The sequence below is a fragment of the Salvelinus namaycush genome, chromosome 34 (assembly GCF_016432855.1).
Source record: "Salvelinus namaycush isolate Seneca chromosome 34, SaNama_1.0, whole genome shotgun sequence".
In the NCBI taxonomy this organism is placed as follows: domain Eukaryota; kingdom Metazoa; phylum Chordata; class Actinopteri; order Salmoniformes; family Salmonidae; genus Salvelinus; species Salvelinus namaycush.
In genome coordinates, this window is record NC_052340.1 from 18,690,192 (window position 1) to 18,717,772 (window position 27,581).

The 27,581-nt window shown below is 42.6% G+C and overlaps 1 protein-coding gene across 1 annotated transcript in view; it reads left to right on the forward strand.

Moving 5' to 3' along the window:
• The window catches only part of LOC120028880 (nectin-3-like protein), a 68,353-nt gene that overhangs the window by 35,608 nt on the left and 5,164 nt on the right, over window positions 1–27,581 (forward strand). Inside the window, exons 2-6 of the mRNA XM_038974133.1 lie at window positions 13,309–13,656; window positions 21,691–21,875; window positions 22,150–22,264; window positions 23,703–23,820; window positions 24,039–24,190. Coding sequence (XP_038830061.1) covers window positions 13,309–13,656; window positions 21,691–21,875; window positions 22,150–22,264; window positions 23,703–23,820; window positions 24,039–24,190 — 918 coding nt within the window. The remainder of the gene's footprint in view (window positions 1–13,308; window positions 13,657–21,690; window positions 21,876–22,149; window positions 22,265–23,702; window positions 23,821–24,038; window positions 24,191–27,581) is intronic.

Below are 27,581 nucleotides of genomic sequence, written 5' to 3' on the forward strand. Positions count from 1 at the left end.
CTCCTGAGTGTGCAATGTTTTAAGAGGCAAGGATTACAAAGAGAGCTGATGACAATAAACCACCCTTAGAGATAAGTGATTATCTCCCACGTTTCTGCCTCTCATTCCATGGAGAGATTTGAGGGTGGTGGAAACTGGAAACATCAGTTGAAGGTTTTCCCAAAAGCATGTCAGCCATTTAGGCAGATTCTAAGTGTAGATGATCAATGGGAACAGTTTGCTTCACATTCATGCCCTTGACAACAGTGCACTGATGTCACCATCTTAGAATGTGCATCCTTCTACCTTTCCAACAGTAGGTTAATTGTTTGTTTAAACAGATGTTCTGTATTGTCCCATTTCCTTCCTTTCCCAAGTTTGTGGAAACAAATTATTTACTTTCACATCAATAAATAATCGTGACTGTTTGTGACCACCTGGTGTTTCAGCACTAGGCCTAGTGTAGGGCCTATGTCTGGGGGACATGAAAAATGATAGAATGACGGAAACAAGATAAAGGGGGAATTGGATGGTATTTGAAAAAGCTGGCACAGTGGTAACTGTTACACAACGGTCTGCCAATTATGTACTCTAAGAATTGAGTGAGTATACAGGAAATGGATGTAAGCTTCTCAGAGCTAGTGATTAATCGTGAGAGCTCTGTGCCTTGGTTAATAACTCACTGCCAGACAGATGGTGTCCGGTTGTAGAAGTTATTTATTTGCCAGTAGAGCATTCTCAGTTCTCACATTCTTTGTCTGAATTAATTAATTAATTGGTCTCTGTCATTTGAGCTAACCTATTGAAAAAAACTACTTTTTTTTTTACTAGTGGGCCTTCTGTAAACTGTCTTGCGTTTCATCATACCCTCACAGGTTAATGTGAGTGAAGGGAGCGCCCAACTTGAGTACTCCCCTACCCTGCTGTCCCTCTGATTCTCTCCACTCAACTCTCAGGGAGTGTGAAGTGTGTGTGCATACAGATTTTGGGGAGGATAAATTCAATCAGGACCGTAGAGCAGCTCAGCTCAATGGCTGCTAATTGTTGTTCTTAAATCGATTACCTTCTCCATGTGTCAGTCTCTATTGGCGTGAGTCATTCATCAGTAATGTGAGGACATGTCTCCCAAAGCAAACAATGAGGGGGTAGACAGAATTAGGAATTCAAATACTTGAATGGACATGAACCTCCTTATGATGGGATAAAGGTTAGCCATTTTGGTCAGGGAGTTGGTCAACCATGACTTGCCAGTGCTGTGATAAGATATTGTGTAAAATATGTATCTGTCCTATACTTTATGTTTGTTAGCCAGTTTTAGAGGAATGATTCCACAATTTTCTTCTAACTGCCAATATCCCAACATTCCATTCAAACAATGCATTCAATCCACAGCCATACACTGGCTGAAATAAGTTGATGATAGGACTTATCAATTTCTCCATGACCAATATGGCTGCCATTTTCCCCCCATTCTGGAACTTTGAGGGTTTATGACAAACTCCTCTAGTAAATTAATAGGATATATATGGGGGTAGGCCTACTGTATATGAAGGAAGAGGCTTATTTTACTTTAATACACATGACATGAATTATCTTTATCTTACTGTTCCCCATTTTAGTTGTGTTCTCCATAGAATTGGAATGAGTGGAACGTTCGAGTGATTCTATTTCTATGGTGTTTGCACTTTGTCTTCATGATTTTGGAACAGGCAAAACTGGCCTACCTTTGTCCGGATTGCATGATGGCAACCAGGTTAGACTTGGAAGGTAGTGCTCTGCCACTGATTTTCCTTTTAAGGGCTCAACTTGTGTTCACCCCTCCACACTCTTGTAGAGCTTGTACCACCAGCTGGAAGCTGTCTAACCTGTTGAAGCTAGGGGGCAGAATTGTTATGTTTGGAAAAATAACGTTCCCAATGTAAGCTGCCTATTTCTCAGGTCCAGATACTAGAATATGCATATAATTGACAGAGTAGGATAGAAAACACTCTAAAGTTTCCATAACTGTCAAAATATTGTCTGTGAGTATAACAGAACTGATTTTGCAGGCGAAAACCTGAGGAAATCCAACCCAGAAGTGACTCTTATTTTGAAAAATCACTGTTCCATTGCCTGCCTTTCGTCCATTTAAAGGGATATCAACCAGATTCCTTTTCCTATGGCTTCCACAGGTTGTGAACAGGCTTTAGACATAGTTTCAAGCTTTTATTCTGAAAAATGAGCGAGATTTATCAAATTGCGTCAGTGGATAGCTGAATGTCCTTCCATTAGTTCATGCGCGCGACACTGATAGCTCAACATTTTCTTTCTCTCCTGTATTGAATAGTTTACAGTCCAGTTGAAATATTATCGATTATTTATGTTAAAAACAACCTGAGGATTGATTATTAAAAACGTTTGACATGTTTCTACGAACTTTACGGATACTATTTGGAATTTTCGTCAAGCCTTGATGACCTGCCTAAGGCTGTGGAATACTGAACATAACGCGCCAAACAAATTGAGTTTTTTTTATATAAAAAAAATCTTTATGAACAAAAGGAACATTTATTGTGTAACTGGGAGTCTCGTGAGTGCAAACATCCGAAGATCATCAAAGGTAAGCGATTAATTTTATTGCTTTTCTGACTTTCGTGACCAATCTACATTGCGGCTAGGTGTTTGTAATGTTTTGTCTAGTGATCGATAAACACAAACGCTTGGATTGCTTTCGATGTAAAGCATATTTTCAAAATCTGACACGACAGGTGGATTAACAACAAGCTAAGCTGTGTTTTGCTATATTGCACTTGTGATTTCATGAATATAAATATTTTTAGCAATTTTTTTTGAATTTGGCGCTCTGCAATTCAGAGGTTGTTGATGAAAATGATCCTGCTAAAGGGATCCGTGCGTCAAGAAGTTTTAACGCATCATAAAATGTATGCAGGCATGTTCTAACATCAAACTGGTAAACATCAACATTTTCTTCCTGTACTGCTATACTCATCACAAGGGTTCTAAATACAGACCGTATTGTATGATTTAACGACACAAGTTGTAATTCTGACATTGCCATTTAGCCTAGCCAGTGTGTGTTTGTGTGCGGGTGTCTATCTGTGTCTGACCAGTTTTATTTGGGGTGACTGTATTTGACCCCACCTCTAATGCTGACTCACTGATGTGTTGGCCAAGCTCTCATTGTTATTGTCTTCCCTGCCTGTGACTCCATGCACAGCCATGACCTTGTTCTCCTCTACTCTCCTCTGCCTGGCCAAAGCCACATCTCTGTTGCCCCCTCTTCTCAAATCTTAACCCAACTCTTCCATTATTTCCTTTTGTATAGCCTTTCCGTTGTATTGTCTAATCACCAATTCTGTCCTTCACCTCGCTCTCACTCTTCCTCTCACTCTTGCGCTCTCACTCTTTCTTTATTCTTATTCTTTCTTTCTCCTCACATTACACATTAGTTCCCTATAGTTTTTGTTCTAAACTCACTCCCGCCTGCACAGATTTAATTTGTCTGCATACCTCAACTGTGAGGTCTTTAGATCTAGTTCTGTCCTGCGTGAGTGTTACTTGACATGCTAATCGATTCATGGAGTTTACCCACATCTACGTGGTGTGTTTATCCCATTGCTCATGTTTGTACTGCAGCTTTGGGTCTCTTGTCTCTGTGCCGAGTCTCTCTTGCTTCCTCCAGACCAGACTGTGGAGAGGAGAGGACAACAACCCAGGGAACATGTAAGTTCTTTGGGGAAGATCAGGGCCGAGGCCGGGTCAGCTCTGTGTGGGTGGGGGATTTTGGCTCGTCAAGTGGCCAGTGTGGAATGTTTAAGCTGGTTGCCAAGCAAGCTGGTTTTGATTTACCATTACAGTGTTCAGAGCAGCTTGTCACAATTAGTGGCGTCAGGAGGGAGAGAAACAAACAAACAGAAAGTGTACTTCAAAGGGCCAGCATAGCATATCCTTTTCATGAGTTCATTCCTACCCTGCCTGATGGGTTCTCAGGTTTTCCATCCATATAGGGGCCTAATATAAATGTTTGTTCTGCTTCCTCTCTTTGTAATATCCTGTCTTAAGTAGGCTTAGGCTATTCTCTGAGAGAGTCCTCATATGTTAGCAGTCATAACATTCATCAATTGATTGTTTGGCCTCTTTCCCTTAGTCATCTTGTTCATTTGATGCCAGGACTACTACCGTGCATGAAGGCTTCAGCGTTTCCCCTAGTCTTTTTCCTTGGTCGTGCTAATTTAGGGCCAAAACATTCCATTGAAACCAATACTCTGCATAATTTAGGCGGGGGGCAAGAGAGCTAGGTGATTATTAGCAATGCACGATATATCGGTGAACATATCGGAATCGGACGATTTCAGCTAAAAATGCCAACATCGGTATCGGCCGATGTCTAGTTTAACGTCGATATGCAACCGATGTTAAAGCTGACGTGCATACTAATATAACGTAGTTACATGATGTAATGACGCCACGCAAAATTTTGCGCTACACGTGTAACACAGCATTCCTAACTTAGCCCACAATGTCTGCTGTGTGGATCGAGCAGTCAACAAGTCGAGCAGTCATTTGAAAGAGTAAGAACATTTCAGCGAGACAAAGGCGAAATCCATTAAAGCCAAGATAATGGCATTCATTGCCCTTGACAATCAACCGTTCTCTGTCGTGGGTGATGTTGGCTTTCGCCGACTGGCGAAACACTACCAAGTGCGCTATTTTTCAGATGTTGCCCTACCGAAGTTACACAGTAATAGCGTCACTGCTATTAGCTTCACGACATACATACTATGGAACGCCGTTTGGGTCTTTGCGTGTCAAAAAAGGTACAGTATCACTGTCAAAGCTGTACTAAAAAGTCTGCAAACAAGTAAACACCGGCCACGAATGATGTGTTTTCAATACCACATTGGTAATAAAGCATAATTTGTTCGACTGCAACTTTTGGGGTAACTAGCTTTAGCTTGGTACCTAGCTAGCACTAATACAACCAGCCTGAAAACAATGACCAGTGGAAACTGAAGTCATTTTCATTATTCTTAGCAATGATTTAGGAATCGTTGTGAGTAAGTATTAGCTAGGTTGCCACTTGTTGTTCGCCTATTGAAAATGAACATCAGTTCATGAAAATAAATAGCGAGCCAGCTACTTAACCCTGTTGCCCAAAGCTAACGTTATAAGCAGCCAGCTAGCTTCATCTGTCTAGTAATGCTCGACCAGACCGGGTTATGTGTTGTGAAACTAGCCACAATAAGGATTAGGCACAATAGTGGAATTTGCGGTTTGCCTTGAAAATAAAAGTATGTCATTGACAGTGATGCAAATGAATACAAATAGTAGAATTATGCCATACTTTTATTTTGAAGGCTAACTGCAAAGTCCACTGTTGTGGCTAATCCTTATTGTGGCTAGCTTCACATAGATGGGTCCAACCACCATTAATCAAATAAGAACCGTCTTATAAATTAGGGTTATTTTAGATGATCGTTTATCGTTTTGCTATGTTTTGGGGAAGAACATTGTTTGCATTCATGAGCTAGCTAGCTGTCAAATAGTGTTATTTGACACGTCAAATAGTGTTAAATAGTATATTTTTTGACACGCAAAGACCCAAAAGGCTTTCCTTAGAAATCCTGGTTGAGAATGAAACAACTGAACGAATGAAACAACTGAACAAATGAACAACGAAACAGCACAGCAAGTGAGTGAAAGAAATAGGTTTTGATTATGTTTTACTGGTAATGGGGACATATGTAAATACCAGCAAAATAACTTTTTTGTGTGTGTAACCTTTATTTAACTTGGCAAGTCAGTTAAGAACAAATTCTTATTTACAATGACGGCCTACCCCGGCCAAACCCGGACGACGCTGGCCCAATAATGCGCCGCCCAATGGGACTCCTGGATGTAGCCTGGATTCGAACCAGGGACTGCAGTGACGCCTCTTGCACTGAGATGCAGTGCCTTAGATCGCTGCGTGTGTGTGTGTGTGTTAACTATTTAACTGTACTAGAATGCTTATAAGGCTGCTAAAATGTTAAATATAGCTATCATTTTTTGGGGGGCAAGGAAGATATCGGATATCGATATCTGCCAAAAATATCATATCGGTGCATCACTAGTGATTATTCTCTTCCTACATTAAGCAACAGAGGATGAGTGAAGTGCAGAATGCGTTAAAATATCAGCTGTAAGTAAGGCATAAAAACTAGGACTAGTAATAAAGAGAATGGCTTTGTTTTAATGAGATCTGAAATGAAAGTAGCCTATTTCTCCTAGAATAGAACAGTGAACAGATTGTGTCTTCATAGAGAGGCAGTGGATTGGACAGAGACAATGGATGCGTTCCCCAATGGCACCCTATTCCCTATATAGTGCCACTAGGGCCCTGGTCAAAAGTAGCGCACTACATAGGGCATAGGGTACCATTTGGGAAACAGCCCATCTTGCAGCCTACAGTGCCTCCACTCCTCTCTGATCCGCAGGGGTGTCTGTGTTTTAAAGGTTCTCCTTCCCTGGTGGAACAGCATGCCTTGTTTTGTTTAACGCCCTGTTCCCATTTACTTACCTCCAGTTTTTTTTTCAGATTCTATTTCATTGTTGGATTATTTGTTTTGATTGCGGGCCTAGAGCTGTTCTATAATACTTCTAACCGGGGCCCATAGGGCTCTTGTCAAAAACTAAATTAGTGCATTATAAACAGGGTAGGGTGCCATTTGGGGGAGAGCCTAGCCGGCCACACTCTCCTGGCTGTAGTATTGGAGTCCCAGGCAGAAGCCATCTGTCTCCTCTCCTGTGGTGGCGGGGGTGGGAGGAGGGGGGTGGGTACAGCACTAAACTCTTCCCTCCATCTATGTTTGTTTTACAGAACAGCATTTAGGAGGGAGTCTAGTTTCCCTGTGTGCTTTCACAGACCTGGACCCAGAGGCTGAAACCGAAAGACACACTGCCTTGATGCTTGCTTGGACTGCGGGGGCGTCCCAAATGTAACCTTTTTCCTATAATAGTGCACTACTTTTCACCGAGACCCATAGGGCTCTGGTCAAAAGTAGTGCACTATATTGGGAATTGAATTAGGTACCATTTTGGAGGCAGTCCCAGACAGACACACTGACTGTCTTGCTGGTTGCTTGTTGTAGTAGCCTAGCTATGTATGTAGGAATGGTGGCACTGTGTGGCAGGTACAGTATGTGGGGCATGCTGCTAGCCTAGCAGAGCGTAGTGGCCCAGTCAGTCTGAGACGTGTGTCATGCCTGTGCCTGTATCAACATGCCTGTCACACATGCCAAGCATGTCAGGGTACTCACTCTCCTACTACTGCTGCACAGAAAAAGCTGTATGTTTGAATGAGTTTCTTTTTATTACCCTCCTGTCCTCCATCTGTTTTTACTGATTGATGTATTCCCATGTTACAGTAGCTTGTGTCTTCATGGTTATGTATTGCTCCTGCTTGTGTGTGTGTGTGTGTGTGTGTGTGTGTGTGTGTGTGTGTGTGTGTGTGTGTGTGTGTGTGTGTGTGTGTGTGTGTGTGTGTGTGTGTGTGTGTGTGTGTGTGTGTGTGTGTGCTCACGCTCCTTTTGTATGTGTGACATTGTTATGGTAGGTAGGCCAGTAGAAGCACTTGGTGGTCCGGGTGCGTTGGTCCCAGGGATAGTCAGAGTGCAGGAGCAGCTGTTGTCCCGGCTCAGTGTTCTGAGTGGAGACTGGCTGCGTAGCTTACACTGACCCTGGCTCTCAACCACACCAATACACACAGAGGATACTGTGACAGCACGGCAAACTGACGCTAAACAAACACAGCACAACACAACTCAATGTGGTGCAACACACACACACAACTATTTGGCCATGGAAAGCACTGCATCTCAGTGCAAGAGGCAACACTGCAGTCCCTGATTCGAATCCAGGCCGCATCACATCCGGCTGTGATTGGGAGTACAATAGCCCTTATGCACATTCTATGATTGAACGTTCTAAACACACTTCCTATCTGTTTGGCAATTTCCGACGAAATAACGTTACTACCACTATGTCGCAGTTTTTTACTAGGTGTCTTCAGGACTTGCCTCAAATTAATATTAATGATGTACTGTACATCGAATTGTTAAATCAGCCTCCGAGACTCCAGCTAGCAAGAATGAAAAGGGGTTCAAGATGTATATATGAAGCTACATAGACAACTATGAAGGTGAGTACCAAGTCAGTGACAGATATAACGTTAGCTAGCTACAATCATTAGTTAGCTAATTTAACTATTAACTGTAGCTAGCTAGTTACTTCGTAAAAGGATGTAACGTTGACAGAATCTACCTGAGAATGTGTGTATTTTCGTTAGCTTGGTTAAGTTATGCTTGCTAGCTATATTTGCAAGCTAAAAATAATTGTTATTCATGTCTTCTACACAGTATCTAACAAAGATACATTGACAGGGGAGATCACCGTGAGGGCTGCCTGTCACAGGTCCATAAGGAAGAGTGAAAAGCCGCACAGCATGAGAGTAGGGAAAGGTTATAGATAGCTACTAGGGACCTTGTTAAACATCTCCTGTGGGACACTGTCATCATGGTCAAAATGTGTTGGAGACAGTGTCAACGTTTAATCTTATCAGTAGATAGATATTAATGATGGGTCCCAATCCCAATTTAGAATTGCCCACTTAACAGGTTATTTGGTAAAGATCTGTTGATGCCGTGTTTGGTAATTGTGTTACTGAGACACAATGTATTCCTGTATAGTTAAATGAGCCCCTAGTTAAGAAGACTAGACACTACTATGTTTGTTATTTATGGGCCGCATCATTCTTTCTCACTTCGGTCTTATCTTCACAGATGGTGTTAAAGCACTCCGTACCAGTGATAGTGGTCCAAAGCCACTGCTCCTGTGTTGCAGGAAGTGCTCTGTGCAATCATCTGGTGGCTCTTCTTTACCAGACAGCACACTACTCTCAACTAAACATTCCTGCTGCACCACCAGTTCACAGCTGCACAGACACAGAACAGCGTTGGCACAAGCCAAGAACACTTGTGAGTCTATCAATATCAACAAAAAAAATGCACCTGAAAAGTATTCAGCCTATGTAACAGTAAATCCTTGTTAATTAGGGTGTGAAACCAGGTCCGGTTGATGGGATAGAGTTCAGTAAACCTACTAACTTGTGTGCTGATGGAATAAGGTAAGTTGGAGGTTCCTAGAATGGGAACATTTTAGAAAACATTATCTTGTGATTGTTTTTGTATCCAGATGATAAGCCGTGGCGTCTTTACGATGTAATGACAAATGTTTGGGACAAAGACTGGGGGGAAATATTTAATCTATAAATCTGTATATTTTATTCATTTTATTTGAACTTTTGGGCTTGTGCTGTTTCTGGAATAGTTACATGAGTCTTTGTCATAATAATCTCTCTAACCTGATGTTAAGGTTTTTAAATGTTTTGCAGAAGTTCTCTCTACAAAGCACTCAATGGATACATGCCTGACATGGACCTACTCCACGTCTCAGAAACGTATGCCAACTTTTCTCCACTTACTGCCCCTCTTGTGACAACAATGGAAATGTCAGCTGACGTGCCCCTGGTTGAGTCCGTCTTTGGGCCAGTGCAAGCCGGCAGTGTTCTATCCTATCAGCTTCCACAGCCAAAGACCCTTGAAATTGTGAAGATTGCCGATGCCCCTTCTCCACCAATACTTCCGTTAGATGGCTTCAGGCTTCCTAGTGTGCTTACGTCCTTAGCCATCAGCAGTTCCACCTCAAGGCATTAGAGACAACCTACGAGATATCATACAAAGTCGAAGTTGCTACAAGGGAGCAGAGGAGCAGCCTGGAATGGCATCAGCTCAGGAAAATGAGGATAACATCCTCTCGTTTCCGAGAGGTTTGCCATGTCCGGGGAGAGACCTCAGCTGACCACCTAGCTGAGCGGATGTTCAAGGGATCTGGTATGCAGACCATGGAGATGAAGAGGGGGCTACCCATGGAGCCAGTGGCTGTACAGGAGTACTGCACACTGAAGAATGTTAACTTCTTTCCGTGTGGCTTCGTAGTGCACTCAGATGCTCCGTGGTTAGGATCCTCTCCAGGTGGCATCATATTTGATCCCAATGTAAGACCACACTTTGGACTCTTAGAGGTCAAGTGCCCAAATGTACCAATGTTATGTTGACTGCCCTTACCTGAAGATACAGAATAGAGAGCTGAAGTTGAAGAGATCGCATGCTTACTACTGGCAGGTGCAAGGTCAAATCCTTCTCACAGGTTGTAGCTGGTGTGACCCTTGTCATCTGTGCACAGGAGGACATCCTAGTTGAAAGGATATATAAAGATCTACAGGTTTCAAAAACTATAAGAGAGAAGGTTGACCACTTTTATTTTTACCACTACTTGCAGAAGTGTCTATCTCGCACCTGAATGGATCCCCTGCATGGGTGCCAAGTTTAGTGGTTTTATGAAAAATAAGTATTGTTCTTGTGACGAAATCTACAGTAGAATAGAATTGTTTAAAAAATGTATTTCAGCAAATGTTCAACAGTTCAGTTAATCAATTACACATCTCTGACATTGTATTCAATCTTGCATTCTGGCTATTCTGTGTTTACTTGATTTCTTTCCCCCACCCCTGTTACCTCATTGCCTAATTAAAGCCAATACAAGCTCCACACAAACTGATATTCACTACAACACAAATAATTGATACATGTCGTAGATAAACAAATTATTATTTTGCTGCTAGCAAATAAACATGTACATTTACACTGGCTTGGCCCATGCTCTGGACCGGATCAGAGACGGCACAGTCCACAGGCAGCGCACCTTGTTCTTCAACCCCCTCAGTCGGAGCAGGAGGTTTCAGTCTTCTTTCCCAAACACCAGGTATCTTTTGAATTTGCCAGTTCCACGCGAAGACAGTAGGAACAACACCTCTTTTTAGGTATTGTCGCCCCCCAATTTTTCCCTCAACAAAGTCACTTTCGACGAAATGTGTATACTACACACCTTTGTGTGTTTGGTGACAGTAAAGTTGTCACGACGTACTGCCACCAACCACCTTTTTCTGAGCTCTACATCGACTGGGAAACGATGGAAGGTCACAATACCATTACATTTGGAAGAAACTGAACACAGAGGCACTGAACAATGTTCATTAGCACCTCCTTCGCGGGGCTGTAATTTAAACGTAGTCATTGCGAACTATTTCAGTCAGAAAAGCATCGGCGACAGTTAGCTAGCTAGTAAGCTAATGATAAAAAATAATAGCAGAACTCACTCCGGAAGTCATCAACCCGGTCAGAAGTAAATTAGAACGTTGGAGGCGGTATAATGCATAGAGAATATTGGGCCGGGGTAGGCCGTCATTGTAAATAAGAATTTGTTCTTAACTGACTTGCCTAGTTAAATAAAGTAAAGGTAAGAAAATATCCTCTAAACAAAATGCCTGAATAAAATAAAATAATATTTGTCACATGCTCCGAATACAACAGGTGTAGTAGACCTTACAGTGAAATGCTTACTTACAAGCTCTTAACCAACAATGCAGTTTTAAGAAAATACCCCCCCAAAAGTAAGAGATAAGAATAACAAATAATTAAAGAATAACAAATAATCATACACACATGCTCAGATTGCTCGCACATTCACCCTCAGTTTTTATAGTGGAAAGATAGTGCGTGTGTGTGCGTCTGCATGTACATGATCCCTGAAATTGCGGGAGAAGGAGAGCCTATATTCCCTCTTAGCCAGGATAGCATAGCTGCGGTTTACCACTCATATTCATGCCAAGGATCCCAAAGTACCAGCCACTTTTATTAGGTTACTCCACACACATTTGTAGGTGGAAATTTAGATCTCCCAAATATAACTTTTTAAATTGCGTTAAGAAAACTTAGACCTTACACTGAATGTTTTGAATGGCATTCAGTTCATGTAAAAACTTCAAGGCTAGTGCAAGATTTACAACGAGGGGTGCCCCCAACAATTCAATCTAGACGACAGGGTTGTAAAAGTTCATATAAACTTAATGTTTAAATATATATGTGGGTATCAATAACTCATTGGCGTTATTATGGTTAGAGACATTTGACTCGGGTCTTTTCCTTGTTGGAATAGATTTTTCCCATGATTCTAGATATAGGCCTAACCAGTAATTTAACATTTATTTCAAATTCATATTCCCTCATTAAGTTGTAGGCTAGTGATTCATTCAGATTTTGCTGCCTGTGGTGTTTCTAAATGTTACAGTAGGCATGTGTTGCTAATTTTTTTAAATGGTTAGACTAGCTAGTTACTGCAAACATTCAGCACGAGGCGTTAGTCCTATCTAGTAAGAAGTAGGCTTAACTTGATGTACAAGTACACCCCCTAGACAGACTAGTGTCTTATCTACTATAAGTCAAATAAGCCTAGTAGGCTTGTATCATGAAACTTCTACATTCCAAGCAAAGGAAAACAAAAAGTAGAGGGACACAATACTGTTGAATGATGTTGGGCTTCATTGCCTAATTTCCGTCCATTGAAGCGGCTGATTCCCACTGTTGACAGCATTGTGCCATAATCATGTGCTCATCCTCTCTCCATTGGCTTTCTGCACCTTTACTCAATCACAGTATCCAAACCAGCCAGCCAGCCCCCATGAAATTCCCACGTTTACATGTTACAGCAAGCTGAAAATAACTTCCAAATAAACATGTGGTGTGCATAGACACAGATGAAAGGGACTTTCAAAAACGGAAAAAAACGTCAAATTGCTTGTTATGTTTAATCTCCTTCCATAAAAGTTTTTTTTTATTGTTAATGCTTTGACTTTATATGGCAAGGTGCTCTAACAATTAGCAGCAGGGACAGTGAGAACGTTATGTGGTGAACAGGGTGGCTGAATATGTGGTGTTCACACACTGAGGGGTTCCAGATCCAGACACTTTTCCCTGATGAACCCCTTCAAAAAGCTTAAATCCCAGCCCTTGCTAAACTGTTGAAATACCATCTTAATATCACAAACATACGGCATGACTAGTTGTTCCAGAAAGGAGTCAGGTCAGCCCATTCCCATAGGAAGAGTAACATGAGAGGGAATTGACGTGATATAGTATGTTTCATAATGTAGGATGATCTCATCAAGGCGGTTTGGTTTCTATGGTTTGGAAGGGGTGGTTGTTTCTGAATAAAAGCATGAAAGAGGAATAGAAAAAGTGTAATAAAAGTTGAAAATAAGTAAGACTATGCTGTTCTCCTTTTTGACTGATTACAGTCTTTCTTTTTATGACTGGTCTCAACAACATGGATCTCTCCTGTAACCGTGTTTGTTTATATCTAGCTGACTGTCCCTCCCCTTCCCCCTGTCTATAGGTGTGAGCAGTAATGAGGTGCTGGTCCCAGAGAGGGTGAGTGCTGTGCTGGGGAAGAACATTACTCTGGGCTGCAGGGTGGAGGTGGACACCAACCTCAGCCTCACCCAGAGCTCCTGGGAGCGTCGCCTGCCCTCAGGCACCATCACCCTGGCCGTCTTCAACCCCCAGTTTGGCATCTCCATCTCCCCAGACTACGCCAGGCGCTTGTCCTTCATGAACCCCTCCGTGCACGATGCCACCATCATCCTGGAAGGCGTGGGTTTTCAGGACATTGGGTCTTACACGTGTAAAGTGGCGACTTTCCCGTTGGGAAACACGCAGGCATCCATCACCGTCAATATACTCGGTACGTGGAACTCTTTAGACTGTGTCGGCCCTGGTCAAAAGTGGTGCACTATAGAGGAAGTGGGGGGACATTTTGGATGCAGCCCCAATGGGCCCTGGTCAAAAGGAGTGCTCTAAATGGGGAATAGGGTGCCATTTGGGACATACACTCTGCATCCACCATGAAGAATACAGCACCAGCTCCATTTTACCTGAATGTCCTTCCTCAGAAAATCTTCACACTGTCCCATGAATAATCGGAGGTCAATTCAGACTTGTCCTTGATAAATATTCATACAGCTATTACTGTAGAAGCCAAATGCCTCATAGATTTACTGACTTAATATAAACAAATCCACACGTAAAGGTTCCAACTTGTCTGGAAACATTAAAGTAGCACCTTACTGAAAGTGGAAAGTGAACTTAAAGATTGTTATGCGGTCAGCATGTTTCCACCCCTATAATGGTTGATTGGATTGTGGACAGTGATGAAAGCTGCAGCCAGGCTTCATGTGTATCTCTCTTGAGACTGAGTCCCAAATAGCACCCTATTCCCTATTTAGTTCACTGCTTTTGACTGGTGAAAGTAGGGCACAATATAGGGAGTAGGGTGCCATTTTGAGACTCGGATAACTAATTAGGGCTACATTAAGTACTGCTGTGACAGGACGCTGCCTGACTCGACTCAAGTGTCTGGGCCTCCACAGCCTTCCATTAGCCCACATCTACCTTTACTCTGTCTGAGTCCCAAATGGCACTTTATTCTCTAGTGCACTCCTTTTGACCAGGACCCATGGGGAATAGTGTAATTTGGGACTGAGCCTGGGCTTCCACAGCCTTCCTTTACTGTGTTGTTGTTTATTGGGGGTGTATTATTTCTTAACACTGAGTGGGTACGCTCCGCTTCTGAGAATAATCACTGTTATAAAAACCAGAAGCTCATAGCAGTAAAAAAAAAAAATGCTTCCCTTTCTTACAACGTTTTTTAGAAATCTGACGGTTGTAAGAATAAGTAGTCTGGGACAGATATTAATCTAATAAGAGGAGTGCAGTCTACTTTCAGGTAATACACCCCTCCCCCCCTTTCTTTCTCTCCCACCCCCTTCCTCCTAACCACACAAAAGGCACAGGGTTACTTACGTTTTAATGGTAGGAGGAGCTTTGCTACTTCAGCCCCAACCCCCACCTGTAAACAATGGAAAGGGAATAATACACCACCACCGAAATTCTGAAAATTAGAATTACCTTTTGTTTGGGATTTTTATTGCTGGCGAGGAAGTGAGAAACCTGCAGTTTTCTAAGAAACTGAGTTTCTGCCAAGATTTCTAAAAGTTAACAAGACAACACTTAAAAAAGCTGCATTAATGAAGATGCCAACTGATGCTACTAGGCCTGACATTGCGGCAAACTCCATAGTCTGGCCCAGCTCCACTTTCACTTTCTGAGTTATTATTATATCATCAAACCATAAGCGTTCTTCTACTCCGGCCCAGATCTCTCTGCATAGCTCACTGTTCATGACATCAATCAATCAAATGTATTTATAAAGCCCATTTTACATCAGCCAATGTCACAAAGTGCTACACAGAAACCCAGCCTAAAACCCCAAACAGCAAGCAATGCAGATATAGAAGCACACTGGCTAGGAAAAACTCCCTAGAAATGCAGGAACCTAGGAAGAAACCTAGAGAGGAACCAGGCTCTGGGGGGTGGCCAGTCCTCTTCTGGCTGTGGCGGGTGGAGATTATAACAAACGTTCACAGATGACCAGGAGCGTCAAATAATAATAATCACAGTGGGTGCAACAGGTCAGCACCTCAGGAGTAAATGTCAGTTGGCTTTTCATAGCCGATCATTCAGTTAGAGACAGCATGTGCGGTAGAAAGAGAGAGAGTCGAAAACAGCAAGGTAGCACGTCCGGTGAACAGGTCAGGGTTCCATAGCCGCAGGCAGAACAGTTGAAACTGGAGCAGCAGCACAACCAGGTGGACTGGGGACAGCAAGGAGCCATCAGGCCAGGTAGTCCTGAGGCATGGTCCTAGGTAGGGCTCAGGTCCTCCGAGATGCATTTGATGTGGAGCAATAACATCTTCTCTTTTCAGCTGAGTCATAAAAGCTAAAGAGAACATAACCTTGCAGAAGTGCAGTGCCATTGCAAAACTTGTTCAGGGTCAAATTGTATTGTTTTATTGTTAAAAGTTGTTGCATTAGATAGTCAAAATATCCATTCTCTAGGATTTACTTGATCATCCAATGAGCCCCACAAGTGCAGTGATTGGTGATCATTGTAATTATTTTAAAGTGTACTGATTGATTGATCTGTCAAAACTGTGGAGATAATGCATGGTTTGACCACTGGCCATACAGTTCAACTGTAGTCCTGTTTGGCTCGCTTTGTCAGTTGCGCTCATAGGCCTGGGCAATATGGCCAAAATATTATATCACGTATTTAGAAGAAAAAAAATTGAACGGTAGGCCGGGAATTTGATATTTTGATGTTTTTTCAATAATAAAAGTTATACATCTGCTTTGAGTAGTGCGTGACCGTAGGGTAGCAACTAGGGCTGTGGCGGTCATGAAATTTTGTCAGCCTGTGATTGTCAAGCAAATAACTGTTGGTCTCATGGTAATTGACCCATTAATTAACATAAACACATTTAGGATCTCCTGTCTTCCACTCATAGCCTACAAGCCACCGATGTAGACCTTTGGAACATTTACATTTTTTAAAGTATAATAAATCCATGTAATATAGACTACAGCATCACAATAAATCCATTATTTATTTTAAACAGGTCTAAAGAAACATGATATGAAGAAAATAATTATAATTCCCCCCCCCTCTGTGTGCCGAAGCACCTCTCACTCACATGATCGGGTCTTTCTTACAGGTTACAAGTGAAGACAGTCCAATTCCGAAATGCATATTCAAGATATTGGAAGAACTGTCCACATTTACTTTTCGTCAGCCAACAAGATGAGTAGGTCTAACGAACAGCAAAAGCACCAGCCTATGTCAATCTACTATCCCCCATAGTACAAAAGTTGACCTATTCTGTGCGAGAAATAAATATTCCAAACATATGCGATAGATCCCAAATGAATACAACCACTAGCATAAAAAACCCTGTTTTAAGCAGTGAGTCTGATGAAACAGATGAGAAGGCTTAGCTTAAAGTGTTGATAAACTATTAGGATATTTATTCACATTATAAGCGCAGCAATGTGCTCATGACTGTAGGCTATAAGCTTGAATGTTCCATTAGAAGGAAAACACAATTTTCACAAAGTGAACACAAATGCGATTATGCATGTAATGCTTTTATTATAAACGTGTATTTTTATGATGAAAATGATCTTTCCCAAACTTGAAACTCATGTGCTGCGTATGTGTGGCAGTTAGGCTCGACACCCAATGTAAAGCGGATTAATGTGCTTAATTTTAAGAATTTATTTGGCCGCTTTAGTTGTGATACAAACCATATCAAAACATATAGGCCTATGTGCTAGGCTACATGAAGTGTGTGACTAGGATTTGGAAAAAGTCGCATAAAAAATCATGCGCTGTTTGCCTTAAGCTGGTCATCATTCATAATTGATCATATATAATTTGCAGGTGATAGGCTAATATTATCACCCATCACACTATTCTTGATTTAATCTTCTCTTTACATATACTAAATAATATATGTGTGAATTTTGTTTTGATTTAGAATGGACTTTAACATTATCATGCACCTGTCTCGAAACAGGGGCAGTGGGGGAAAAATGCATGTCATCTATGCACTTAAATAGCGAATGGAGGAAGCTTTTCTCGTGGTTCATTTTCATGCCAGCCAGGTAGGCTATACTTCTGTTTTAAAGAGAAGCAATGTGCTTAATATTAGGAAGGTTGAGAAATAAATATAGTAGACCTGGCCTATAGAAAACTGATGGGATCCTCCTCTTTTTAATAGAGGCCTTCACTCTGTTTTCTCACACAATTGCATAGCCTATAGAAATGTTGTGCAACAGGAGCCAATGGGTTCTCATGAAGTGTTTGATTAGATTTTCGATTACATTTGCATTGATGTCAGAGTGATTAGAGGGACAATAGAGTGCGGAATACCAGGCAGTTAGTAAGTTTGGTAGGATACTAATGACCATCAGCAGCATCAGAACTGGGAGAAGACTAATTACCGTGACTAAATGATCACATGGAATTTGACTACCATCATGACTCGTGACCACTAGTGTGGCAGTAGTATGGTCACCGTAACAGCCCTAGTGGCAACACATACATTCTAAGTGATTGCAATGGGTCTTTTTCCGTTCTGGTTGTTTTATACTGTTCAATTCAACCCCAAATTGTATTTTTGCATTTTCATACATTTTCTGCATTTCCTGCACTCATTTGAGATAATTTCCATACTGCCACGTAGGGCTGCACGATATGGGCAAACACTCTAGGCCTTATTTTTAACCAAATGTTGCAATTGCTATTTGACTTGCGATTTAGAGCAAAACCCTTGGGTGAACTGTTGTAATCATGGAAATACAACGATTATTCTAATTATATAGTTAGAATATAATAGTGGGCACTTTGAATACAGTGTTGTTTGACATGACAATGTATAAATATGCCAGGGAGGAGTTATTGTGACAGGGTAGGAACCAAAGTGTTTATAAGCGTTTCATAGGGGACCCTATAATCTTTGGCTACATTTAACGTTTTCTCTTAGCTACTTCATGCAGCCCAAAGCAGGTGGTAAACTCCATCTAATGCAAAATAAATTGGTAACAGCTATTTGATGTAGCTAACATATTCATACTTTGCGTATTCCTCTTTGATTTAGATACTGTTACACAAACAACATGCTGATTTAGGTCTACACCACCAGTAGTATTATCAGGCTGTATGTATGTATAGCTAATTACATTTGTTCTGACTCAGTACATTTATTAGCTAGCTAGCTAACTAGCGATTAGCATTAGAGGCTAACAAGATTTAGGCCCAACTTGCCAAAAAAAGACAAACTAGCTATTTGTAGATGTAAGAAACACAATCTAATAGTGTAATTATAGAACGCTAGTGGATTTATATAAAGAAGCATTGTGAAAACAGCATCGTTTTCATCAACATTGTTGCATATGCTGTATTGATTATGCAGACTGAATGCAAGTGTCTGTCTCGCATTTGAGGAACAATAAATGCACTCCTTGAGGGATGGGGCAAAGCTTGGTCTGTGTGGAAAGCGGCATGGAGAGAGAGAGCGGAGAGAGATGATTCAAGTAGCAAAGTAAACTATGAAAATGGATGTTACACACGGCGTATCACATTTAACAAACCAAACATTCAAATACCTTTTATAGAAGGTAAAGTAAAAATCTGAACCAGTCCTTGCATCAATACCGGTATATCGTAAAATATGGTATACCGTCCAGCCCTAGGTGTTCATCAGAGCCTATAGGAGCCGGGCAATGGGACGGGGCCGACACGGCTCCCACTGCCTGCTCTCTGCCTGTCTGACGTAAAGTCATTATCCTCTGCACTCAATGAGATAAAACTGACCCACCTCCCTCCCCGACAGCCTCTTCAAATTAGCACGTCCCCCTAATTTTGTTACACTGGAGGGAAGGGGATAGGGGTGTGGGCTATGGTGTGCCAGGATGCCCCCCTAACAGAACAGAGCTTCTGTGCACGCTCAGTCGGGGGGGGGTATATTTTTAGAAGAGGGAGTCTCTGGGGTGTGGTTCCACTGTGAGGAGGGGTATGGCAGATGTCTGGGGGCGATGGCCTTGTCTGGAGGATCTGTGTGTGTGTGCCACGCTGTCACTGTAACAGGAAGTCCAGCAGCTGTTAGTGTCTGCCCTCTGCGGGGAGAGGAGGCAGAGAAGGATACCACGGACAGAGAGAGAGAGGGGAAGGAGAAATGGACATGGCAAAGAGAGAGCAGGGTGGGGGAGGTTCAGTAGCCTGACAACTCACTCTAAATTCTTCTGCTGCTCTGTCGTTCGCTACATACTTTAGTCTGAGACTGCCGTCATTGAAGTTGTTTGAGGTGATGAGTGGCACGAGGGGCTTTGTACAAAACAAAGTCGTCTCTAACCAATCTGAGTATCAAAGACAATGTCAATTTTTAAACCACCGCTTTACCCACGTGTGTTCTGGCTCTGGCCCAACCCATTGGTTTCTGGACCAATCAAACTCCCCCAAATGTGTTCACATTCAGTGAAGGGTTGGGGAAGTCTCAGATCCAGATTCATTGCAGAGAAGAAACTAACGTCAGAGGGTGTGGCATAGCGTTTGGCTGAAGCAAGGTGTCTGGGTAGCCAGGCAATAGATTCAGATGAGTAATGATGGAAAAGAAAGGCAGCCTGGCTGCTCCCTGAATCATAGATTTAACCACTAGAGCCAATTTGTGAAGTGGAGTAGCGCTTTCCAGCCTCTCTCCCTCACCTTCCTTCTCCTGAACCTGTGGAATTGCACTATTGCAATTCCACAAATACACAACATGCGTAGCATCAATTTAGCAAAACATTTAATTACACATTATTCAAACAGATTGTTGCATGGAAGCCTTTAGTCCTAGCGTATTTACTTCACACAAAGTCGCCATAAATTCAAAGTGCACACATAATTGACACTGCCGGACTGCACACGCAACAAAAATACAGGAAACACCTACAGTATAGACTATCCAAGAACGTGTCTCTTTGAGCAGTCATTGTGACTCTTCAGACAGTCTATACACAGATAGACCTATACACAATTCACTACATGGGTATCTCTGTCACAGACATGAAGTCTTTTAACAATTCAGAGAGGCATGAGGAAAATGTTGTCTTCACCTGTCCTAGAGCCTAGGTTATTGAGGAACATGATAACGCTCATAATTTATGAACAGCCTGTTTCGCAATTCACAACGTCATTGGCGATCAAAGATAGTTACTCTATCATTACTAAATATCATCAGTTTAATTTGCTCTTATTTGGAGAGAACTTTGTCATAGTGACCATATCTTGGTTTTAAACACTTTAAATGGGCACTTCCAATTTTTGCGGTATTTCCCGGGACTCTCGGGATAAATATACATTTTTCCCGGTATTGAAGCTTAGTAGGAAATATTCATCCCTAGTGAAACCCCTACTGGCTGTCAGCGTTGACAGTTAGTGATTATGAGAGGTGTCTAATATTTAGTATGTCTGTCGGTGCACTAGAACAGTTCAAGTAGTGCTTTGTGGAACAGGTCGAGTGCTATGTCACAGCGGTCACTTTCCTTTCACGTGGATATAAAGCACTGAATAGCAGCACACATTAACAGCAACCCACCTCCCCAGCTCAGGACAGGACACCACACAATGAAACAGAGACACACAACAGCACTGAGTATTATGTCTGACATTGGTCTGTGTTAAACTGTTTTCCAGGTCATTATGAACCATATTAGCAAGCCATGAGTAGTAGGAGCAGTTTGAAAGTACAGCATTTACAACACAAAATCCATTGTTTTGATTTAGGAGGAAGGGAATGGAGTTCAAACAGCTTGATGGAGATGCTCCAAAAGTCACTCTAATAGAGATGTCTTGGTCGATGCTGCACAATAATATTGCTTTCACAAACATCTCTCGCAAACATCTCCACCACAATAACAATAAAAATAGTTGAGTTCCCTCCAAAGTGCTGCTATAGTATCAGATTGCTTGGCTCATCAATGTTTAATAGATATCTGTGAAATGCAGGAAATCAATCTGTGTCTGGCAGCAGCGTGTGTGTACCGTGGCCACTTCCTCCTGTCTGTCCACATCTCCGTCCCTGTTTTATGTTGCACATTATTTATTAATCTTCATATACAAAATATCAATACTAATTTTGTAATCTATTCTCCATTCTGTTTTGTTACCTCTCTGCATGCCCTTTTCTCTCTCTCGCTTGTTTTCTTTCTCTCCTTCTGTCTCGCTGTCTCCTCTCCGTCTCTCGCTCATTTTTTTTGTCTGTATGTATATTGTCAATGCCGCGAAATGAATTGCAACATTGGGAACATTCTAGTGTTCTCATCTCTCTCTTTCCCTTAGTGGAGCCCAAGGTCTACGTCTCTGCCGGTTCAATGGCCCTGGTGGATGGTGGTAATGAGTCGGTGGCGGCCACCTGCATAGCGGAGCGCGGCCGGCCTGCAGCTGAGGTGTCCTGGGAGACTGAGCTGTTTGGCCGCTCTGAGGTCCAGACGCAGGACGAGCCCAACGGCACCTATACCACCCAGGTACAAACAGAACAGAGCTCCTGCTTTGACAACACACCACAGTACCGACATATTGTGTTCCAAATGTCAGCCTATTTCCTATATAGTGCACTACTTTTGACAAAGACCAGTTTTGGTCAGTTTTGCCCTTGGGCTCTAGGCAAAAGCCAAATATATAGGGAATAGGGTTCCATTTGAGAGAGATCATGAAGCAGGTATGCAGAGCTCACACTAACACTCTTTAAATATGCTTAAATATTTACACGTCTAACAACATGTCACCTCCACCACCCAGGTGCGCTATGTGTTGGAGCCACGGAGACACTCCCAGGGCCACACCCTCACCTGCGTGGTGCGCCACCCGGCCCTGCAGACTGAGTTCAGGATACCCTACGTGCTCAATGTGCAGTGTGAGTGTTGGGGTGGACCAGGTCATACAGGACAGCAGAGCAGTAGGGTCATTGAAATAGAACAACTAGATCAGCTTTTTCATGGTTTGTATATAGAGATGGGTGCCACCATTACAAGGAGAGGGCTAGCTAGCTATCTTTGTGTTCTGTTTGAGAGTGGTTGCTGTGCTGATAGGTGGGCTTTATGGTTGATGATTTGTTTTGTCTCAGTTGTCTGTCAGTGACAGCTGCTGCTCATGTTGTTTCAGCATGTTCTCTCTGACTACATAAACATTTAGACAACTGCCACATGTATCAGTGAAGTGATGCTGCCTGTATCTGATCTATAACCTATCATATTGATAGCCTGATTTACAGTATAGTTTGCACAGAGAACGGACCGACTCCCTGTCTTCCCTCTTTTGCTCATAAAAGGGCCATTAAGGAGTAATCTTCATTTTATAATCATTGATGCATGCTTCCTTGGCAAGCTGAACTGGTGAATAGTGGGTAGTATCTATTTTGGACTATGTGAGTGCAGGCTAATGAAGGCGTTGTATGAAATATTGATCAAGCCTCAGCAGCAGCAGGTGGAAGAGAGGTGGGGGGAGGTGGGGGCAGAAGGGTGGAGATGCAGAAAGCCGAGGTTAGGAAGAGAAAGGCTTTGTAGCTCAATAAATCGTGTCAAATGCAGAGGCAGGCGATTTTAAGTGCCAAAGAAGCACAATTTCACCATGAACAGAGTGCAAAGGTCAACATGACACACTGATAACGTCTTGTTCCCTGCCTGGCCGTGTACTGTAATACGTTTTGCCTGCTCACTCTCCAGAGAAATCAAAAAGGGGAAATTGGATACCAGAGTCATTATTTACAGTTATTACAGTACAGCCAGTGGTATCTGTAATACCTCTGGTAGTGTCTGGTTGTGAGCTGCTGGAGAGAGTGGATTATTACCCCTATATCTCCACGCTCTGACCTGTCTGAGGTAGGCTGTGTCTGTCTGTCTCTCTCTCTCTCTCTCTCATGCATTGTTTGTTTTCTAGGTTTCACACAGCCAACAAAACCTCTGTGCAGTAGAATTCTTCAATTCTGCTTTTTCATTTTGATTATCACTTGTTTTGTTCGTATATTGCTTGCTTTTTCCTCCTGGGGGGAAAGCTCATTTGTCATCACTGTACTGCTAGAGGTCACATTGGCCATTGTGTAGAATGCACAATGCACTCTAGGGTATTTTATTTTTTAAATGAATCTCCTGTTTTGTATAGAAAGAATATTGTGTTATTAAAGGATCCTGATCATAGTGTATCTTGTACAATAGGCCTATATGGTATGTACCCTAGTCTACTTTATTACAAAGTAGCTACAGTAAGTAACAAATAATAATAATAATAAAGAATAATAGGATTGTAGAATAAAGAATCAAAGCATTATTTTCATAGATATTGTGCTTCTTTTCCAGTTGCTCCTGAGGTGACGGTGGTGGGATATGATCAGAACTGGTTTGTTGGTCAGGAGAATGTGAAGTTGGACTGTGGAGCCAAAGCAAACCCACCTGCCCACCACTTCTCCTGGATCAGGTCAGGGTCCTCTAGCTAGCAGCTTACCCACCCACTACACCCCACAACATGCTATACACAAACCGCATCACAAATAGCACCCCATTGGTCAAAAGTAGTGCTCTATAATGGGAATAGGGTGCCATTTTGGACGCACGACTACTGTGATCATTGCTGGCTAGTAATATCCAGATAATGTTTGTATCGCTGTGTTTGTATATGATCTCCTTTCTTTACAGGTTGGATGGGCCGATGCCTGACGGTGTGGATATAGTGAACAACACTTTTAGTTTCACTCGTCCTCTGGAGAGAAATGACTCTGGACTGTACAGGTGTGAGGTGTACAACGACATCGGTCCACGCAGTCATGACGTTCACGTCTGGATACAAGGTGAGAGAGAATGGCCTTCGTTAAACCTTTCAAACAGAGTTCTGCCACCATGACACCAGAGGAGAAAAGAGCAGCATAAACACACACTATCAGCACCAAAGGTTCAAACTGTTGTAGTTATGACAACATTAGATATCTGTGATAAGAGAGGTAGTGTTTCACGCTGTTTGTTTTTGGGAACACAGTATGCACTAATATGCAACAATATGCCTGCTTGTCAATGGGACCACAGTGTGCAGACATTTAGCCCTTCTTTTGTTTATCTTGTTTGTTGTCCAAGGTTATTTGTCAGGGTTGGACACAATGCATTACACACAGATACAGTAACAGACGCTAGTATATTCCCTCCTCATGAAATAGGATGTGTGCTCCCATGCTCTGCTGTAAGAGCTGCATGGAGTTTCCGTTCACTCATCGAGAGATTACTAATTATATTTACTTTAATTTAATACACATTAATTAATGTCTGACTCGCTAAACAGACAGAGGATTTCCCCCCCAAAGCTCTCGAAACATAGTTTTTATAAATTTGGCCTCACTTGGCTACGGTACTGGGCTGTTCTGATGCAAGCGAACACTGCTTGGAGAACACACAGCCAGCAGCTTCCCCATCCCCCTCCTCTCGTCTCCCTCTCCTCCTCTCTTTACGTTTGGCTCCTCTATTATTCTTTAGGTATGGAGCATGAGAACTGTGCTGCCCATTTGCCTCTTTCTTCTAATCTATAGCCAAACATAATGACTGCTACTCTTAGACACATTCTTTCAAGGCACACGATCTCTCTGGTTTCTCACTGAGAGCGGGAGAGCAGGCTGGAAGAGCCTCAAACTAAAGCAGGCGGTCAAAATCAAATTGTATTGGTCACATACACATAGTTAACAGATGTTAATGTGAGTGTAGCGAAATGCTTGTGCTTCTAGTGCCGACAGTGCAGTAATATCTAACAATTCCACAACTACCTAATACACACAAATCTAAAGGGATGGAATAAGAATATGTACATATAAATATATGGATGAGCGATGACCGAGCGGCATAGGCAAGATGCAATAAGATACAGTATATACATATGAGATGAGTAATGTAAGAGATGTAAACATTATTAAAGTGGCATTATTTAAAGTGACTAGTGATCCATTATTAAAGTGGCCAATGATTTGAGTCTGTATGTAGGCAGCAGCCTCTCTGTGTTAGTGATGGCTGTAACAGTCTGATGGCCTTGAGATAGAAGCTGTTTTTCAGTCTCTCGGTCCCAGCTTTGATGCACCTGTACTGACCTCGCCTTCCGGATGGTAGCAGGGTGAACAGGCAGTGGCTCGGGTGGTTGTTGTTCTTGATGATCTTTTTGGCCTTCCTGTGACATCGGGTGCTGTAGGTGTCCTGGAGGGCAGGTTGACTTCAAGTTGAAGTTGTGAAGTTCCTTTAGGGTCGTCGTGGTATCTGCTTGAGGGGGGATATACACGGCTGTGACAATAACCAACGAGAATTCTCTAGGGAGATAATATGGGCGGCATTTGATTGTAAGGAATTCTAGGTCAGGTGAACAAAAAGACTTGAGTTCCTGTATGTTGTTATGATTACACCACGCTCCATCTGTGAGTAGGCCTGGTTCGGACTGGAGTCCCGCTCACTCGAAAACTAAGAGTGCTCCCCAAATTATACCATATTCGCTATATAGTGCACTACTTTTGACCCAAAGCCCTATGGACCTTGGTCAAAAGTAGTGCACTATAAAGGTAATAGGGTGCCATTTTGGACGTGGTCTAAAGCTTGCTTGACACGCTGTCCAGGAAGGACTTGCACTGAGCAATTATCTAGCCTCTCCAAGCCAACAACATGGAGGAGTCCGGCATATGCCGCTTCTCTCACTTTAAGCTCCTGTGGACATGGATGCATCTAGGCCTAAGCCACAGTAGCAGGCAGGCAGGCAGAGCATGTTGTATCATCCCCCGCCCTTCTCCTTCTTGGCTGTCTCAGATACACTGTGATGTTTTCACAGTGCCCTGCATGGCGCTGCAAATGTTTCTCCCTACCAGCAGCATCTCATTGTTTGTGTCCCAAATGGCACCCTATTCCCTATACAGTGCACCACCTTTGACCATGGAAGGTGTACAGTGCATTCGAAAGTATTCAGACCATTTGACTTTTTCCACATTTTGTTATGTTACAGCTTAAATTGTTTTTTTCCTCATCAATATACACACAATACCCCATAATGACAAAGGAAAAACAGGTTTTTAGACATTTTTACAAATGTATTAAAAATAAACTTAAATAACACATTTACATAAGTAGACCCTTTACTCAGTACTTTGTTGAAGCACCTTTGGCAGAGATTACAGCCTCGATTCTTCGTGGGTATGACGCTACAAGCTTGGCATAACTGTATTTGAGGAGTTTCTCCCCTTCTCTGCAGATCCACTCAATCTCTGAGAGGTTGGATGGGGAGCGTCAATGCACAGCTATTTTCAGGTCTCTCCAGAGATGTTCGATTGGGTTCAAGTCCGGGCTCTGGCTGGGCCACTCAAGGACATCCAGAGACTTGTCCCAAAGCCACTCCTGCGTTGTCTTGGCTGTGTGTTTAGGGTCGTTGTCCTGTTGGAAGGTGAACCTTCGGCCCAGTCTGAGGTCCTGAACGCTCTAGAACAGGTTTTCATCAATGATTTCTCTGTACATTGCTCCGTTCATCTTTCCCTAGATCCTGACTAGTCTCCCAGTCCCTGCCGCTGAAAAACATCCCAACAGCATGATGCTGCCACCACCATGCTTCACCGTAGGGATGGTGCCAGGTTTCCTCCAGATGTGATGCTTGGCATTCAGGCCAAAGAGTTCAATCTTGGTTTAATCAGACCAGAGAATCTTGTTTCTCATGGTCTGAGAGTCTTTAAGGTGCCTTTTGGCAAACTCCAAGCGGGCTGTCATGTGCCTTTTACTGAGGAGTGGCTTCCGTCTGGAAGTGCTGCAGAGATGGTTGTCCTTCTGGAAGGTTTCCTCATCTCCACAGAGGAACTCTGGAGCTCTGTCATTATGACTATCGGGTTCTTGGTCACCTCCCTGACCAAGGCCCTTCTCCCCCTATTGCTCAGTTTGGCTGGGCGGCCAGCTCTAGGAAGAGTCTTGGTGGTTCCAAACTTCTTCCATATAAGAATGGACGCGACTGTGTTCTTGGGGACCTTCTATGCTGCAGACATTTTTCTGTACCCTTCCCCAGATCTGTGTCTCGACGCTCTATAGACAATTCGTTCGACCTCATGGCTTGGTTTTTGCTCTGACATGCACTGTCAACTGCGGGACCTTGTAAAGACAGGTGTGTGCCTTTCCAAATCATGTCCAATCAATTGAATTTACCACAGGTGGACTCCAATCAAGTTGAAGAAACATCTCAAGGATGAT